We start from the raw sequence: 17005 nt of genomic DNA on the forward strand, positions 1-17005 counted from the left end.
AAACCTCAGGGCCGCCGCGTCGGGCGCGCTCGCAGGGTGAGTTGTGTTGTGTGCGCCACACGCTCCTCAGGGGGCGGCTCTTTTGGTGCTCGCGTTAGCTATGGCGGAGGCTATGGATTTGGGCAAAGACCCCAACGGGCCCACCCATTCCTCGACTCTGTTCGTGAGGGAGGACGGCAGCTCCATGTCCTTCTACGTGCGTCCCAGCCCGGCGAAGCGCCGGCTCTCGACGCTCATCCTGCACGGCGGCGGCACCCTGTGCCGGGTGCAGGAGCCCGGGGCCGTGCTGCTGGCCCAGCCCGGGGAGGCGCTGGCCGAGGCCTCGGGCGACTTCATCTCCACGCAGTACATCCTGGACTGCGTGGAGCGCAACGAGAGGCTCGAGCTGGAGCCCTACCGGCTGGGCCCAGCCCCTGCGGCCGACCAAGCCCCAGAGACGAAGCCCGGGGCCGAGGGCGCCGCCCCCGGCGCGGAGCCCGAGCCGCAGCCGCACACGGGCCGGATCGTGTTCACGGACTCGGACGACTTGGCCATCTTGACATACGTGAAGGAAAACGCCCGCTCGCCCAGCTCCGTCACCGGCAACGCGCTGTGGAAAGCGCTGGAGAAGAGCGCGCTCACCCAGCACTCGTGGCAGTCCCTGAAGGACCGCTACCTCAAGCGCCTGCGGGGCCAGGAGCATAAGTACCTGCTGGGGGACGCCCCCGTGAGCCCCTCCTCCCAGAAACTCAAGCGGAAGGCCGAGCAAGACCCCGAGGCCGCCGACAGCGGGGGTGAGGCTGCTGCTGCGGCCGCGCGGGCCCTCCGCCGACACCTGTGGCGGGGCGGGGGCTCCTCCCCTCTTTCTGTCAGGCGTCCATTTTGGCGTCTTTGGTAGCATCGCCCGGCCCCTCCCCCCCGACATCCGGGAAAAATTGCACCATTTTCTAATCTCTTTTCAAGTGTAATTTACGTTTCCAATACCTGGGATATTGACATGGTTCGATATTCAAAAGGTACAAAAAGAGTGTATACAAAATTCTCTCCCCCTTCCTGCTCACCTGGTTTTCTTCTCCAGAGGCACCGTGTTAACCAGCTTCTTGTGTATATTTTCAGAGAGATTTCAGATTCGTTTTAAAAAAAAAATATTTCTTCTGTGTTCAGGCAGATTCAGTATAAACCGTTTTAAAGGCATGCCAGACCAGTTTAGTTGCATGTTTTGGCTTAACTGAATGCGTATTCCCATGAGAAGGTTCTCGTTCATTGGAAGTCTCTTCCAGGTCTTGTTCAGGGAAAGGGAATTTTGAACGCAGTTGAATTGAATGTTGGGATTCAGGTGTGGTTTAGGACAGGGCGCAAAGCTGTTAAGATGCTTTAATTTTGATCTAACGGGTATAGACGGCTTAACCTATGGAGCCTTTGTTTAAAGAGGTGTGCCCTCCCCCCCCTTCTATTTTCTTTCTTTATGTGGCCATTCCATGTAACAGTTGAAGTCTGGGGAGGTAAATCTATTTCTCCTGTTCGGTATGCTTAGTAGGAATGTTGTTTTTGGTAAAAGTGACATTTCAGATTCATTCGTTCAACAGATATTTGAGTGCCAGACACTGTTATCCTGCTGGGCTATAACAATAAATAAAAGTCCCTGTGGTCATGGAGCTTAACATGCTAGCTGGGCAGTGGTAAGTGCTATAGAGAAAAATAAATCAGGGTAAGGGCTGGGGAGCAGGTTGTTTTCTACAGAGTGATAAGGGAAGGTCACTACATAAGCTGATGTTTGAGCAGAGACTAAAGGAAATGAAAGAGCCAGCCAGGTGGTTAGTTATCTGAGGAAGTGTTCCAGGCAGAGGGAATATTAAGTGCAAAGGCCCTGAAGTGGGAATATGGCTGGTGTTCTTGGAGCAACAAAGAGACCAGTGTGGCTGGAATGGAGTAAGCAAGAGGGAGAATTTTAGGAGAGAGGACAGGGCTGTGTGGATCGGTAAAGTAGATCATGTAGGGCGTTGCGTTTAAATCAGTAGTGTTGGAACTACTGGCAAGCCATTTGGAACTTGAGACAAAATTAAGCTGGATTCACCCTAGTCCAAGTAATGTTTTGATGATCAGGTATTTAAATGTAAAATTTAAAATTCTAAAATGACTAAGGGAAAACATGGATGAGTATACTTTTTAATACAGTTATGTGCCACATAACCATATTTTAGTCAACAACGGACTGTGTATATGATGGTGGTCCCAGAAGATTAGTACCGTATAGCCCAGGTGTGTAGTAGGCTGTACCATCCAGGTTTGTCTCAGTACACTCTGTGATGTTTGAACCACCACGAAATCACTGAACAATGCATTTCTCAGAGTGTATACCTGTCCTTACGCATGACTGTTAATTAGCATGGTGATAGTCCTGAAACCAAGAAGACTAAGAAAAAGGCTTATATATTTAATTACTTAAAATTAAAAACTTCTCATGATAGATAAAGTCAGGGCAAACTAGAAGAATATTCCCAATACATTGCAGAGTTAGTTTCCTTAATGGCCAAAGAGGGTGCAGAAGTTAGTAAGTAAAAGAAAAAGTAGTAGAAAAATGAGCAAAGGAGGGCCGGCCCCGTGGCTTAGCGGTTAAGTGCGCGTGCTCCACTACTGGCATCCCGGGTTCGGCTCCCGTGCGGGCACTGACGCACTGCTTCTCCGGCCATGCCGAGGCCGCCTCCCACGTACAGCGACTAGAAGGATGTGCAACTATGACATACAACTATCTACTGGGGCTTTGGGGAAAAGCAAAAAAAAAAAAAGGAGGAGGATTGGCAATAGATGTTAGCTCAGAGCCGGTCTTCCTCAGCAAAAAGAGGAAGATTAGCATGGATGTTAGCTCAGGGCTGATTTTCCTCACACACACAAAAAAAAATGAGCAAAGGAAACGGAACAAGAAATTTCCAGAAAAGGAAATAAATAAATGGCCAATAAAGAAATGCAGAAATATTGTGGTTACATAAGAGTAAATTAGACCTTGAGCAGAGGACAAGTATAAGCCTTGCCTGGACTTCTGACCTGTGGAAACTGTGAAATAATAAAGTGTATGTGGTGGTGTATTTTAGAAAAGTAAATCAGAGCAAGGAAATGTCATGTTTTATCTATCAGATTCGCAAAAATGAACGGAATGGGTGGTAGTGAGGTATATGAAACACAAGTATGCTCCTACATTATTAATAGAAGAAAATTGGTACAGTTTCTTTGGAGGGCATTTTGACAACATCTAACAACATTTAAAATGCATCTCCTCTTAAACATGGCTATGTTGTTTCTAGGAATTTATTCTACAGATATACTCAGACTACAAAAGGGTACATAGTAAAAACGAGGTCTCCTTGCTACATACCCCTTCCCCTGGTTCCTCTTCCAGAGGCAGCTTCTGTTATTGTCCCTTCTCTGTGTCCTTTTTGCTCATAGTAAAATTAGCAAACTAGATATCAGTTTGTTCTGCAGTTTGCTTTTTTTTTTTTTTGAGGAAGATTGGCCCTGCACTAACATCTGTAGCCAATCTTCCTGTTTTTTTCTTTTTTCTCCCCAAAGCCCCAGTACATAGTTGTGTATCATAGTTGTAGAGTTGTAGCTCTTCTCTGTGGGACACGGCCTCAGCATGGCTTGATGAGCGGTGAGTAGGTCTGCCCCCAGGATCCGAACCAGCAAATCCCGGGGCCTGGAAGGGGAATTCGAGAACTTAACCGCTGCGCTGATGGCTGGCCCCTCCAAGTACATTTTCTTTTCTTTTTTTTTTTGTGAGGAAGATCAGCCCTGAGCCAACATCCATGCCAATCCTCCTCTTTTTGCTGAGCAAGACTGGCCCTGGGCTGACGCCTGTGCCCATCTTCCTCCACTTTATGTGGGACGCCGCCACAGCATGGCCTGACAAGTGGTGCCTTGGTGCACGCCCAGAATCCGAACCCGGGCCACCAGCAGCGGAGCGCGTGCGCCTAACCGCTCGCTACGCCATGGGGCCAGCCCCTGCTTTTTTTTTTTAAACTTAATAGATCTTCAAGTCTGTGTGTGTCTGCGCATTGCTTGCCTCATTCTTTTCTCATTGATTGCATTGTGTTCCATTATGTGAATGAACCATAATTTACTTTTTATTATAGAAAATTTCGAACATTTACAAAAGGAGAGAGAAAAGTATAATGAACTGTACTGCTTGTACCCATCACCCAACTTCACCTGATTATAGTTCATGGCCAATTTTTTCATCTATACCTTTCATCCTGACTTCTGGGATTATTTTGAAGCAAATGCCAGGCATCATACTATTTTATCTATTTCAGCATGTATCTCTAAAAGGCTTCTTTTTTTAATTACTATTTAAAAAATTTATATAAAATAAAATTGACTTATTTTGGTGTACATTTATGTTTTTTTGTTTTTTTTTTGTGAGGAAGATCAGCCCTTAGCTAACATCTGATGCCCATCCTCCTCCTTTTTCTGAGGAAGATTGGCCCTGAGCTAACATCCGTGCCCATCTTCCTCTACTTTATATGGGATGCCACCACAGCATGGCTTGAAAAGTAGTGTGTTGGTGCGCGCCTGGGATCCGAACCAGTGAACCCTGGGCTGCCGCAGTGCCGCGCGTGCACTTAACTGCTTGTGCCACCGGGCCGGCCCCCATGTGTGTTTTTTAAAATTTATTTTTTTTATTGTCAAATATACATTACATAAAATTTGCCATTTTAACTGTTTCGGTTCGTTGGCATAAAGTACATTCACATTGTCACGCAACCGTCACCACCATCCATCTCCAGAACTTTTTCACCTTCCAAACTGAAACTCTGGGGGCTGGCCCGGTGGCGCAAGTGGTTAAGTGCTCGCGCACTCCGCTGTGGCAGCCTGGGGTTCGCCGGTTCACATCCCGGGCGCGCACTGAAGCACTGCTTGGCAAGCCACGCTGTGGCGGCCTCCCATATAAAGTGGAGGAAGATGGGCATGTATGTGAGCCCACGGCCAGTCTTCCTCAGCAAAAAAAGAGGAGGATTGGCAGATGTTAGCACAGGGAAGATCTTCCTCACAAAAAAAACAAAACTGAAACTCTGTAACCATTAAACAGTAACTCCCCATTCCTCCCTCCTGTAACCCCTGGCAGCCAGCATTCTACTTTCTATCTTTATGAATTTGATCTCTCTAGGTACCTCATATAAGTGGAATCATACACTATTTGTCGTTTTGTGTCTGGCTGATTTCACCTAGCGTACTGTCTTTAAGATTCATCCATGTTGTAGCATGTGTGAGAATTTCATTCTTTTTTAAGCCTGAATAATATTGTACTGTATGTATATACATTTTTTTAATCCATTCATCCATCGATGGACACTTAGGTTGTTTCCATATCTTGGCTATTGTCAGTAATGCTGCTATGAATATAGGTATACTAATATCTGTTTGAGACCCTGCCTTCATTTCTTTTGAGTATATACTCAGAAGTGGAATTGCTGGATCATATAGTAATTTTATGTTTAATATTTTGAGGAACCACTATACTGTTTTCCAGTTTGTGTTTAACACACACAGATTTGTGTAACCACCACCAAAATCAGGATACAGAACAGTTGCATCACAAAAAGCTCCCTCGTGCTGCCCCTTAGTAGTCAGTTTTTGTTAAGTGGAAAAGAGAACAGAGTTAAATCCTTAGAGAAGAAAGAGTAAAAGAGAAACAGGAGGATGTTTAGCTTTAGGAGTCCCTCCTTTCTGTAGATAGTATATGGTGGATTGTGGTGTACCTCCCAGAGCTACCTTGCCCAAAGTCCTGTCATCTTAGTGTGGCTAGCATCCAGTGACTGATCGGTGTGGTTATAACATCCTGGCTCCCTCGCTCCAACTTAGTCAGCTCTGAAGGCCTTCCTAGCTCCAGACCGCCCCCTGGTTTCAGCTGAGGCCTTGTTGGAACTCTTTCACAGCTCAGCTTCTCTCTCTGCCCACTCTTGGTTTCTTTTCTTCAACAAGTGTTTTCCCAGGAGCACTCCCTAATAAACACCTTATATGTTAATCTCCATCTCAGAATCTGCTTCCCAGAGAACCCAATTTCTGGCACAGTGTTGTTAATTTCCAAAATCCATAAATACAAAGCAATAAATGAGTTAAACTTGAAGAGTATTTTTATTTTACATATCAGAACCTGGGAAAATTATCACCATTTGGATAGTACAACTTTCCAGAATCAAGAGTAGAAGTTGTTGAACATGCATGTCTTATGTTTTTCTTATCCTGATCAAAACAGACGTCTTCTAGTAGAAAAGAAAAGTGCAGGTTCACTTTTGGCCTAGAGCTCACAGAGCATGTACTATATTTTTGGTTTCTGCAAAAGAGGCTATTTCTAATCTGATGCTGTTCTTCTCTTTAATAGAACCACAGAATAAGAGAACTCCAGACTTGCCTGAAGAAGAATTTGTAAAGGAAGAGATCCAGGAGAATGAAGAAGCAGTCAAAAAGATGCTTGTAGAAGCCACTCAGGAGTTTGAGGAGATCGCGGTATGCTAACTAGATTTAACTCATATATATATATATATTTTTAAAGACTTTATTTATTTATTTTCCCCTCAAAGCCCCAGTAGATAGTTGTATGTCATAGCTGCACATCCTTCTAGTTGCTGTATGTGGGACGCGGCCTCAGCATGGCCGGAGAAGCGGTGTGTCGGTGTGCGCCCGGGATCCGAACCTGGGCCGCCAGCAGCGGAGCGCGTGCACTTAACTGCTAAGCCACGGGGCCGGCCCTTTTTTTTTTTTTTTTTTTAAAGATTTTATTTAGATTTAACTCATATTTTTTCCCTATCTCTACACCTCTCCTTTGAAATTGGTCATCCCGTCTACCTTTTCATACACCTGAGGCCCAGAAAGGTAAGAGAAATTCAAGATGGAGGAGGAAAATGGAAAGTGGGGCTGATCCTAGGTTCTAGGCATACAGCTTTTAGTTTTTGGTAGGACAACTTGAGGGGGAGAGATGGAGAAAAATTGGGGGGAATTATTTTTAAACAGTATAAAGCATCCCATTTTGAGTACTTAGATCTCAGTATAATTTTTTCAAAGTTAAGACTATGGATTTTTCTTTTAAAAGCATTTTTAAAATGCTCAGGAAAATAAATATAATTTTTTTAAAGAGTTTAATTTTTTTTATCAAGCAAGTTTAGCTTTTGGTGTACAGGCATACCTCGGAGATATTGCAGGTTCAGTTCCAGGCCACCGCAATAAAGTGACTATTACAATAAAGTGAATCATGCGTATCTTCGTTTCCCAGTGCATATAAAAGTTATGTTTACCCTATACTGTAGTCGATTAAGTGTACAATAGCATTACGTCTAAAAAAACAATCCACATGTTAATTAAAAAATACTTTTGCTAAAAAATGCTAACCATCATCTGAGCCTTCAGCAAGTTGTAATTGTTTTGCTGGTGGAGGGTGTTGCCTCCATGTTGTTGGCTGCTGGCTGATCAGGGTGGTGGTTGCTGAAAGTTGGGGTGGCTGTGGCAGTTTCTTAAAATAAGACAGCAGTGAAGTTTGCCACATTGATTGACTCGTCCTTTCATGAATGATTTCTCTGTAGCATGTGATGCTGTTTGATAGCATTTTACCCACAGTAGAACTTCTTTCAAAATTGGAGTCAGTCCTCTCAAACTCTGCTGCTGCTTTAACATCTAAATTTATGTAATATTCTAAATCCTTTGTTGTCATTTTCAACATCTTCAACAGGAGTAGATTCCATCTCAAGAAACCACTTTCTTTGCCCATCCATAAGAAGCAACTCCTCATCTGTTAAAGTTTTAACATGAGATGACAGCAATTCAGTCACATCTTCAGGCTATACTTCTAATTCTAGTTCTCTTGTTGCTTCTACCACATCTGCAGTTACTTCCTCCACTGAAGTCTTGAACCCCTCGAAGTCATCCATGAGGGTTGGAATCAACTTCTCTAAACACCTGTTAATGTCGATATTTTGACCTCTTCTCATGAATCAAATGTTCTTAATGGCATCTAGAATGGTGAATCCTTTCCAGAAGGTTTTCAATTTACTTTGCCCAGATCCATCAGAGGAATCACTGTCTGTGCAGCTATAGCTTTACAAAATGTTTTTCTTAAATAATAAAGCTTGAAAGTCATAATTACTCCTTGATCCACGGGCTGCAGAATGGATGTTGTGTTAGCAGGCATGAAAACAACATTAATCTGGTTGTACATCTCCGTTAGAGCTCTTGGGTGACCAGGTGCATTGTCAATGAGCAGTAATATTTTGAAAGGAATCTTTTTTCTTCTTCTTTTTTTTTTTTTGTGAGGAAGATCAGCCCTGAGCTAACATCCATGCTAATCCTCCTTTTTGCTGAGGAAGACCGGCTCTGAGCTAACATCTGTTGCCAATCCTCCTCCTTTTTTTTTCCCCCCCAAAGCCCCAGTAGATAGTTGTATGTCATAGTTGCACATCCTTCTAGTTGCTGTATGTGGGACGCGGCCTCAGCGTGGCTGGAGAAGTGGTGCGTCGGTGCGCACCCAGGATCCGAACCCCGGGCCGCCAGTAGCGGAGCGCGCACACTTAACTGCTAAGCCACGGGCCGGCCCAGGAATGTTTTTTTCTGAGCAGTAGTTCTCATTAGTGGCCTTAAAATATATAGTCAACCATATTGTAAATAGATGTGCTGTCATCCAGACTTTGTTGTTCCATTGTAGAGCACAGGCAGAGTAGATTTAGTGTAGTAATTGTTAAGGGCCCTAGAATTTTCAGAATAGTAAGTGAGCATTAGCTTCAACTTAAAGTCACCAGCTGCATTAGCCCCTAACAAGAGAGTCACCCTGTCTTTTGAAGCCAGGCATTGATTTCTCTCTAGCTGTGAAAGTCCTAGATGATATCTTCTCCCAATATAAGGCTGTTTTGTCTATGCTGAAAATCCGTTGTGTAGTGTAGCTAACTTCGTTAATTATCTGGATAATTTGCTGTAGCTTCTATATCAACATTTGCTGCTTCACTTTGCACTTCTATGTTATGAAGATGGCTTCTTTCTTTAAACCTCATGAACCAACTTCTGCTAGCTTTGGACTTTTTATTCTGCAGCTTCCTCACCTCTCTTAGCCTTCATAGAATTGAAGAGAGTTAGGGCTTTGCTCTGGATTAGGCTTTGGCTTAAAGGAATGTTGTGGCTGGTTTGACCTATCCAGACCATTAAAAGCTTTCTCCATATTAGTAATGAGACTGTTTCACTCTCTTCTCATTTGTGTGTTCACTGGAGTAGCACTTTTGCTGAGGAAGATTGGCCCTGGGCTCACATCCATGCCCATCTTCCTCTACTTTATATGGGATGCCGCCATGGCGTGGCTTGACAAGCAGTGTGTCGGTCTGCGCCCGGGATCTGAATCTGCAAACCCCAGGCAGCTGAAGCGGAGTGCACAAACTTAACCGCTATGCCACCAGGCCGGCCCCTGGAGTAGCACTTTTAATTTCCTTCCAGAACTCTTCCTTTGCATTCACTTGGCTAACCGGTACAAGAGGCCTAGCTTTAACCTGTCTTGGCTTTCGACATGCCTTCTTCACTCGGCTTAATCATTTCTAGCTTTTGATTTAAAATGAGAGACATACAACTCTTCCTTTCACTTGAACACTTAGAGGCCATTGTAGGGTTATTAATTGGCCTAATTTTAACATTGTTGTTTCTCAGGGAATAGGGAGGCCTGAGGAGAGAGAGAGAAATGGGGGAATGGCCATTCAGTGGAGCAGTCAGACCATACACATTTATCAATTAAGTTTGCCATCTTATATGGGCGTGGTTCATGGCACCCCAAAACAATTACAATGGTGACATCAAAGATCACTGATCGCAAATCACCATAACAAATATAGTAATAATGAAAATGTTTGAAATATTGCGAGAATTACCAAAATGTGATACAGAGACATGGAGTGAGCAGATGCCATTGGAAAAATGATGCTGATAAACTTGCTTGACACAGGGTTGTCACAAACCTTCAATGTGTAAAAAAACATAATATCTGCAACACGCAATAAAGCTAAGTGCAACAAAACGAGGTATGCCCATACTTAGATCTTTTTTGGAAATTTTTAGCTCTTCCATATTCAGTCCAGCTTCTAATACTCTGTTGGGATCCCATATTTAATTATAGTTATAGAGAGAGGCAGGAGGCGTAAAATAATGCATAACTAAAAAAAATCCAAATTGTATGTGCATATCTTCTTCAAGAAAAAGGATATTGTAAATTAACTTTTCTTACTAACACAAAAATGGTTAAGCCTCAGTCTAAAACAGGAAAATAAAGTTTCTGTAATTGATGAGTGAAGGAATACACAGGACTTGGCAGAATTCAGGGACTATTGCTTTTTGTAATCTGAGTTTTGTTTTATTTTTTGATATTTGGTTCATTTCCCATAAACTTTCAAATGCTCTCAACAACTCTCAAACATAGCCCACATAGGTCTCGTCTCACATAACATGCTTTTTAATGTGCCTAAATGTAGTATAGCTTGGAGGCCCTAATATATTCATACAGCAATGTTTTTTATTCTGTGAAGGCATTGGTAGACACTGGGGATGTAGTGATGAGTAAAACAGATACAAGTCCTGCCTTTACTGAACTTACAGTCTGAGAGTGAAGTCAGACTTTTAACAAATAATCTAATGTACATGTGTGTGCATATACACATTTTTTTTATATTCAGTGTAGCTTCTCATGTTCTGTTGGAATACCATAGGTAATTATGCATATGTAGACACATATGCACACACACTTATATACCCCCCACCTATACACACACTCCCCCGTACCCCATCATATACATACATATATATACACGCATCCAACATGAGTAAATGTAAGAAGGAACATAGCATGTTAGAGGAACTGAAGGATGTCCAGTGTGATTAGGGTGGAAAGGGTAAGGAGGCAGTAGTTGGGAGAGACTAGATATTGCAAGAGTAAGTGTTTGTGACTTGATAATTAGGAAGTGGTTGTATTCATCATTTTCTCTAGGTGGATGAGAGCCCTGATTTTGAAATACACATAACAATGTGTGATGATGATCCACCCACACCCGAGGAAGACTCAGAAACACAGCCTGATGAGGAGGAGGAGGAAGAAGAAGAAGCAAAAGTTTCTCCATCAGAGGTGGGAGCTGCCATTAAGATCATCCGGCAGTTAATGGAAAAGTTTAACTTGGATCTGTCAACAGTTACACAGGCCTTCCTAAAAAATAGTGGTGAGCTGGAGGCTACTTGCTCGTTTTTAGAGTCTGGTCAGAGGGCTGATGGGTATCCCATTTGGTCCCGACAGGATGACTTAGATTTACAAAAAGATGATGAGGCTGCCCGAGATGCACTGGTCAAAAAATTTGGTGCTCAGAATGTAGCTCGAAGGATTGAATTCCGGAAGAAATAATTGGCAAGATAATGTGCAAAGAAAAAGGGTGTGGCAGAGTAGATGGTTAAAAAAAGATTTGTGACTGTTGAACTTTAGAGATTCTTACATTGGAACTGACACTTGCCTTTTGACCAATATTGTCATTGCTCTTTGAGTCCTAGATTTTGTAGCCAAGCAGAGTTGTGTAGGAGGATAAAAATAAAGGAAATTGGATATATTTAGAGCTGTCCTTGGCAGTATCAGTGTGTTTATGAAAGGAAAATCTAAACTAGAGAGAGCTTGGTCTACATAGTAGTAATCTTTTTCTGGAATGGAACCCTTGCTATGTTGGTGACAGGAGCTAGTGACAAAGTCAAAGGAGGAAAATTAGGAGGCAGATCTTTTCAGGCAGCATGAATAAAGAGCCTCCTATCTTTTGGCAGCAGCTCCTCTAGATTGTAATAGATTCCAAATCAAGAATCTAGACATACGGAAAGATTTCATCACAAGGCCTTGAACTATCCCAAACCCTGGTATCCCCTATTGAGCTCTGATTTCTATACTGCTTTGAAAACTTCATATTCCCTTTGTTACCTTAATATTTGGGGACCCTGCTTTTGCCTGTTTTTTTTCTTCGAGTCCTTGTCAGTCATGTCTCTAGCATGTGTTTCTTTACTTACCACCCAGTTTGTTTAAAATACACAAACCCTAGAGAGTCTGAAGAACAGTTCTACTTGGTTACTAGTAATGTGTTTTTATTTATCGAGGATAGTTTTGTGCTAAAGACCGTGTTAGATTTAAACATTAGTGGATTTAATTCCTCTTTGTTGTGTTGCTTTCATTATTGAAAATAAATAGAACTTTATATTTGAGTCTCTAACAAGTGTTTTCTTTGATTGTATTCACAAAACCTTTTATGTATAAAATCCATAAAGGAACCAACATTTCTGGTTCTTATTAATGAGAACCAGTAAAGTGGTTCCATTTTAGAACTAATAGGCCATTAGAAAGATGCTAGATCTTCTAGATGGAGCAAAGAGAAGATCTGTGTCAAGGACTGTGAAAGTTGGCAAAATAAGGTGAACTGCTGAGAGCCAAAGGGGAGAGAAGCCAATCAGGAGCCATTAGGTGTGTAATAGAAGGTGTCATTGCCCCACCCATATCCCCTGGGCACTCACCAGTCCAACACATGCCACCAACAGGAGTCCTGCTGCTAGCATCTGCTTGCAGTGCTGTGAATTAATGCCCCTCGGAGCGGCTTTCAACTAATAGTGAATGGGAATTAGAGGATGCATACCCAGCTTCCTTGCTGACCAGAGAAATGACACAACTGAATATTTGAGTTACCGCGTGAGTGGGATAATGGTTTCCATGCCATCTTTTAGAGGTCCCCAGCAGAACTAAGCATAATTACCCACAGTGGTAATCTGTTTATGAATACACCCTGTGCTTTCTTCTCTTGTCTCACATCCCGGCTTCCCTACTAGTGCATCCTGGAATCACATCAGTTACACTCAACTACTTTAGAGTCTGCTTCTGGGGGAACCCAGCCTAAATCAAAATACTTAACCTTTCCTTCCTCCTTAGTATGTTGGAAGGATGCAACACACTCCCAGTAGTAACTATAGCTTACTACGGTTAGTGCTGTTGAGTCAGTTCTGGCTCCTAGGGACCCTGTGTACAGCAGAGTAAAACCCTGCCCAGTCTTTTTGTGCCATTCTCTTACTTGGTGCTGTATCAGATAATGCTCCACTGCTATTCATAGGGTGTTCATGGCCAATTTTTTTGGTAGTGGGTGGCCAGGTCCTTCTTCCTAGTCTGTTTTAGTCTAGAAGCTCTGCTGAAACCTGTCCACCATGGGTGACCCTGCTGGTATTTGAAATATCAGTGGCATAGCTTTCAGCATTACAGCAACACACAGCTGTCACAGTATGACAGTCAACAGACAGGTGTTGTGGTTCCTTGACTGGGAAACGAACCCAGGCTGTGGCAGTGAGAGCACTGAATCTTAACCACTACAGCTCACTATAGTAGTAATCCTTAAATGGGGATTGGGAGGTGTTGGGTGGGGGGTATGTGTTTAAAATGTGTTCTCTGTTCTGATATGACTCTGGGGTGGGTGAAAATCATTGCTTTAGATATGAAATGGAGATGTCATCTAGGATGTCTATACCTTAGGAAAGTTACCACAGCCTATTGGCTTTATGGGGCTAGAAATTCCAGTTTTGTCAAATCATGTGCAAAAGGGTATGATTTATTATAACCAGACTCTCAGAAGACATGTTTAAACCAAAATAAATGCCAACTACAGTGCTCATTATAAACTGGTAAGTTTCAGATATCTGGTTTTGTAATTTCTCTGGTCATTCATTTCTCCCGCTGGGAGATATATGTGGGGAATCAAATAATCAGAAGTATTTTTGGGAGCACAAACCTAAGCAAGGAAAATGAGTTGACTATTAATGGTTAATGACGTTGAGCTGTGGCTGCGTCTGCCACACAGACCAGCTATTCAAGTCCTGAAGTCAGGATACTTTTTCCTTGAACTGCCAGATTCTTGTTCTTCAGGCTTGCTTTTCTCCACTTCATGAGTCTGGCTCTGCTTTTCTGCTTGTGCTCTGGGAGACATCGTTTCTTACTCCTTTTAGCTCTTGAATTCTGGGCCTTCCCCACCATTCCTCACTGCTCCTCCCCTTTTCCTGTACTCCAGTTTTTGAAATTTTCTAGGCCTTAAATAACCTGTATGACTTCATTAGTGCCAGAAACATACCTTTCTGTCTCCTCTTTCCCTGTAGCCGTGGGCTGTGCCCTTGGTATTCAGTTTTCGTCTGTTCCCTATTCCTTTGAAGCAGGTGCAGTTGAATTCTGAAAGTTTATCCTGCTGCTTGAATTGTTCGGATCTTCTCTTGCTTTTGGTCTAATACTGTTTGCTGGATCATATGCCCACCTGCCTATATCAGTAATGTATATTTAATTGCATGTAACAGAAAACCTAACCTAAAGGACTTTAAAAAATAAGGGAATTTATATTTTATATATATGACAAGAAGTCCTGAGGTGGAGTGGCTTCAGGGTTGTTTCTGTTTTTCTGCTCTGCCATCTTTACCTTGTTGTGTAGGCTGCTCCCCTTATGGTTGAAAGGTGACTGCTATAGTTCCAACAGCAGAAGAGGGAGGATTTCCTCTTAGTTGTCTCCTTTATTGGTGGGCAGCCTTTCTCAGAAACCCCTCATAGACTTCTCATTGGTCAGAAGTATGGCACATGCCCCTTCCCAGCTCCCTCTCTGGGAAGGTAAATGAAATTGATGTAGATTAATCAAGATCTGTCCTTCTTGGGCTGCAGATTGTATAACCTTCTCTGAGAATGTGCCCTGGAAGGGGAGGGTGAATACCCAAACAAAAGTCAGGGAGTTTAGAGTCTGCTAAAAACTTCCATTGTACAGACAAATCTAGTCCCCTTCAGGAGCAAGAACATTCTATCCAGAAGCTGTCTCCCTATCGTTAATCTGGACTTAACTTTTTGAGTTCTGTCTTGTCTCATCTTCCCTGTAACTTTCCTTAGCGTTTTTAATTTGCCTCCTGAGCATATTTTCTTATAGTGAATGCCATTTATGCTTGTCTATCAATAATAATCATTACCTTGAAACTTACTCTTCATGTCTTCCTGGTCTTCTCCTCTCACGTTCTGCAGCTTCCAGTATAGTTGTGTGTGTCAACAGGAGGGCTTCCCTAGTTTTTTCTTTTGATTTTCTACCTGCAGCTTTCAGTTTTGATAGTTTGCTGGCTCTGGGATCTTTCTGGGGAATATATCAGATTGCTTTCTGGGCTCATCACTCCCCGCTGTCGGCTGCCTCAGGCATGAGGTCATACATTTGTGTCCAAAGATTTGGAGAGCTCATCTGGGCCCTGCAGAGAAGCTTGCTGATGACTGTTCTACCCAGCAGTTTGTGTGTTTAATTGATAGGTGCCGTCCACACTTAAAACTGTCGTCCAGATGTAAGTAAATCAAATTATTTTCTAACTTTTGTGTTTTTTTGGTGCGGAAGATTAGCCCTGAGTTAACATCTGTTGCCAATCCTTCTCTTTTTGCTGAGGAAGATTGGCCCTGGGCTAACATCCGTGCCCACCTTCCTCTACTTTATATGTGGGACGCCTGCCACAACACAGCTTGATAAGCAGTGTGTGGGTCCATGCCTGGGATCCGAACCTGCGAACCCCGGGACACCAAAGCAGAGTGCGCAAGCTTAACCACTATGCCACTGGGCCAGCCCCTTTCTAACATTTTTAAAGTGGGTGGAGGAAACTTTTTGCAAATAGATTCTTACAGGTGCTAAAATAGTTCAGCAAGGAGGCCATTAGACTGAGGTGGATCTAGTGCCTTTGGTAGCTTGTATAAACCAAAACGCAAGCCAGAGTCAATGCACTCGAATCTAAGAAAATGAAGCTGAAGAAGAGGAAATTTGGATACACAAAGAGGCACACAGAGGAAAGACCATGTAAGGTCACAGGGAGAAGGTGGCTATCAGCATAGCAAAGAGAGAGACCTCAGAAGAAACCAAACCTGCAGACACTTTGATCTTGGACTTTCAGTCTCCAAAACTGTGAGAAAATAAATTTTTGTTGTTGAAGCCCCCTAGTCTGTGCATGGTATCAACACTGTCAAATAGTTAAATCAGATTCTTTTTTTGTAGATTTGTGCCACTAATATGTGTGTGTGTGTGCATGTTGTGTGCATGTATGCATGTGAATTTTAATTCCCTAGGTGATTAATGAAAGTACAGCTCATATTAGGAAAATATCTTCTGCTGAGTATAATTTGGCCATAAATATTGATATTGGAACATTATGGCACTTGTGCTTTAGTGTATAAACACCTAGAGAAACTCTTGCACATAATGCATCCAGACACCAGTAAGGATGTCCCCTCACAACTGTTTGTATTAGTGCAAAACTGGTATCTTCGTAGAACTAGGTGTATGTGTACTGACCTCGTTTTGACACCTTCACATGTAAAGTAAACAAAGCAAATACGACAGAACAGAATGCAAATTGATAAAATGAACAAAGAAGTATTATTTTTCAAAGATATTTTTATTATACCAAAGTAAACTCACATAGATCTTTATACACCAAAATCTATTTTTAGAAGTTACCATTTCAAAAGAAGGGAGAACACTGAGAATGGTTGTCCCAGGTTTTAGATTAACATATAATTTATAATAAAATGAGGAATTTTATGGATATATATGTATATATGTAAATATGTACAAAAAACCTAAGATCTTAATTGGAAACATTAACATCATTAGACTGTATTCGGTGTTTATGATGTGATTTTTTGCTATGTTTTAAATAGTCAAAGTAAAAATACATTTATAAGTGAAGATTACTCAATATTATCTATTTATTATAATCCATTTGATCATTCCCTTAATGATGGATACTTGAGGTAGTTTCTAGTTCTTAATTCAAATCCTCAGAGCTTTGGGAAAAAACTCACTTTTATGAACTCACATCATCAGGAAATAAGCATTCCTTCATTTTCTACACGACAAACTAATTTCAAGTTTGCCAGAAGGGAAAGAGGTGCCAATGTGCCCTTTGGACACCTATTCTTGCCTGGGTTAGATTATAGTTTCTGGATTTTCCAGACTGTGGAGGACGT

The 17005-nt window shown here is 42.4% G+C and overlaps 1 protein-coding gene across 1 annotated transcript; it reads left to right on the forward strand.

The window, feature by feature from the left end:
• The first annotated feature begins 24 nt into the window (after positions 1 to 24).
• On the forward strand, positions 25 to 12213 carry TERF2IP (TERF2 interacting protein). Its single transcript, XM_058528317.1, has 3 exons — positions 25 to 773; positions 6356 to 6480; positions 10976 to 12213. Exons 1-3 carry the CDS (start codon positions 101 to 103, stop codon positions 11378 to 11380), a joined length of 1203 nt encoding a protein of 400 aa, XP_058384300.1. The 5' UTR covers positions 25 to 100; the 3' UTR covers positions 11381 to 12213.
• Positions 12214 to 17005: the final 4792 nt, after the last annotated feature.

This window comes from Diceros bicornis, chromosome 32, assembly GCF_020826845.1.
Source record: "Diceros bicornis minor isolate mBicDic1 chromosome 32, mDicBic1.mat.cur, whole genome shotgun sequence".
In the NCBI taxonomy this organism is placed as follows: Eukaryota; Metazoa; Chordata; class Mammalia; order Perissodactyla; family Rhinocerotidae; genus Diceros; species Diceros bicornis.

Excerpts from the sequence above, each read along its gene's own strand:
- TERF2IP (XM_058528317.1), top strand. The coding sequence starts at position 101 with ATGGCGGAGGCTATGGATTTGGGCAAAGACCCCAACGGGCCCACCCAT. Across the intron at positions 774-6,355 it reads CGAGGCCGCCGACAGCGGGG|AACCACAGAATAAGAGAACT; the intron begins GTGAGGCTGCTG and ends TCTCTTTAATAG. Across the intron at positions 6,481-10,975 it reads AGGAGTTTGAGGAGATCGCG|GTGGATGAGAGCCCTGATTT; the intron begins GTATGCTAACTA and ends CATTTTCTCTAG.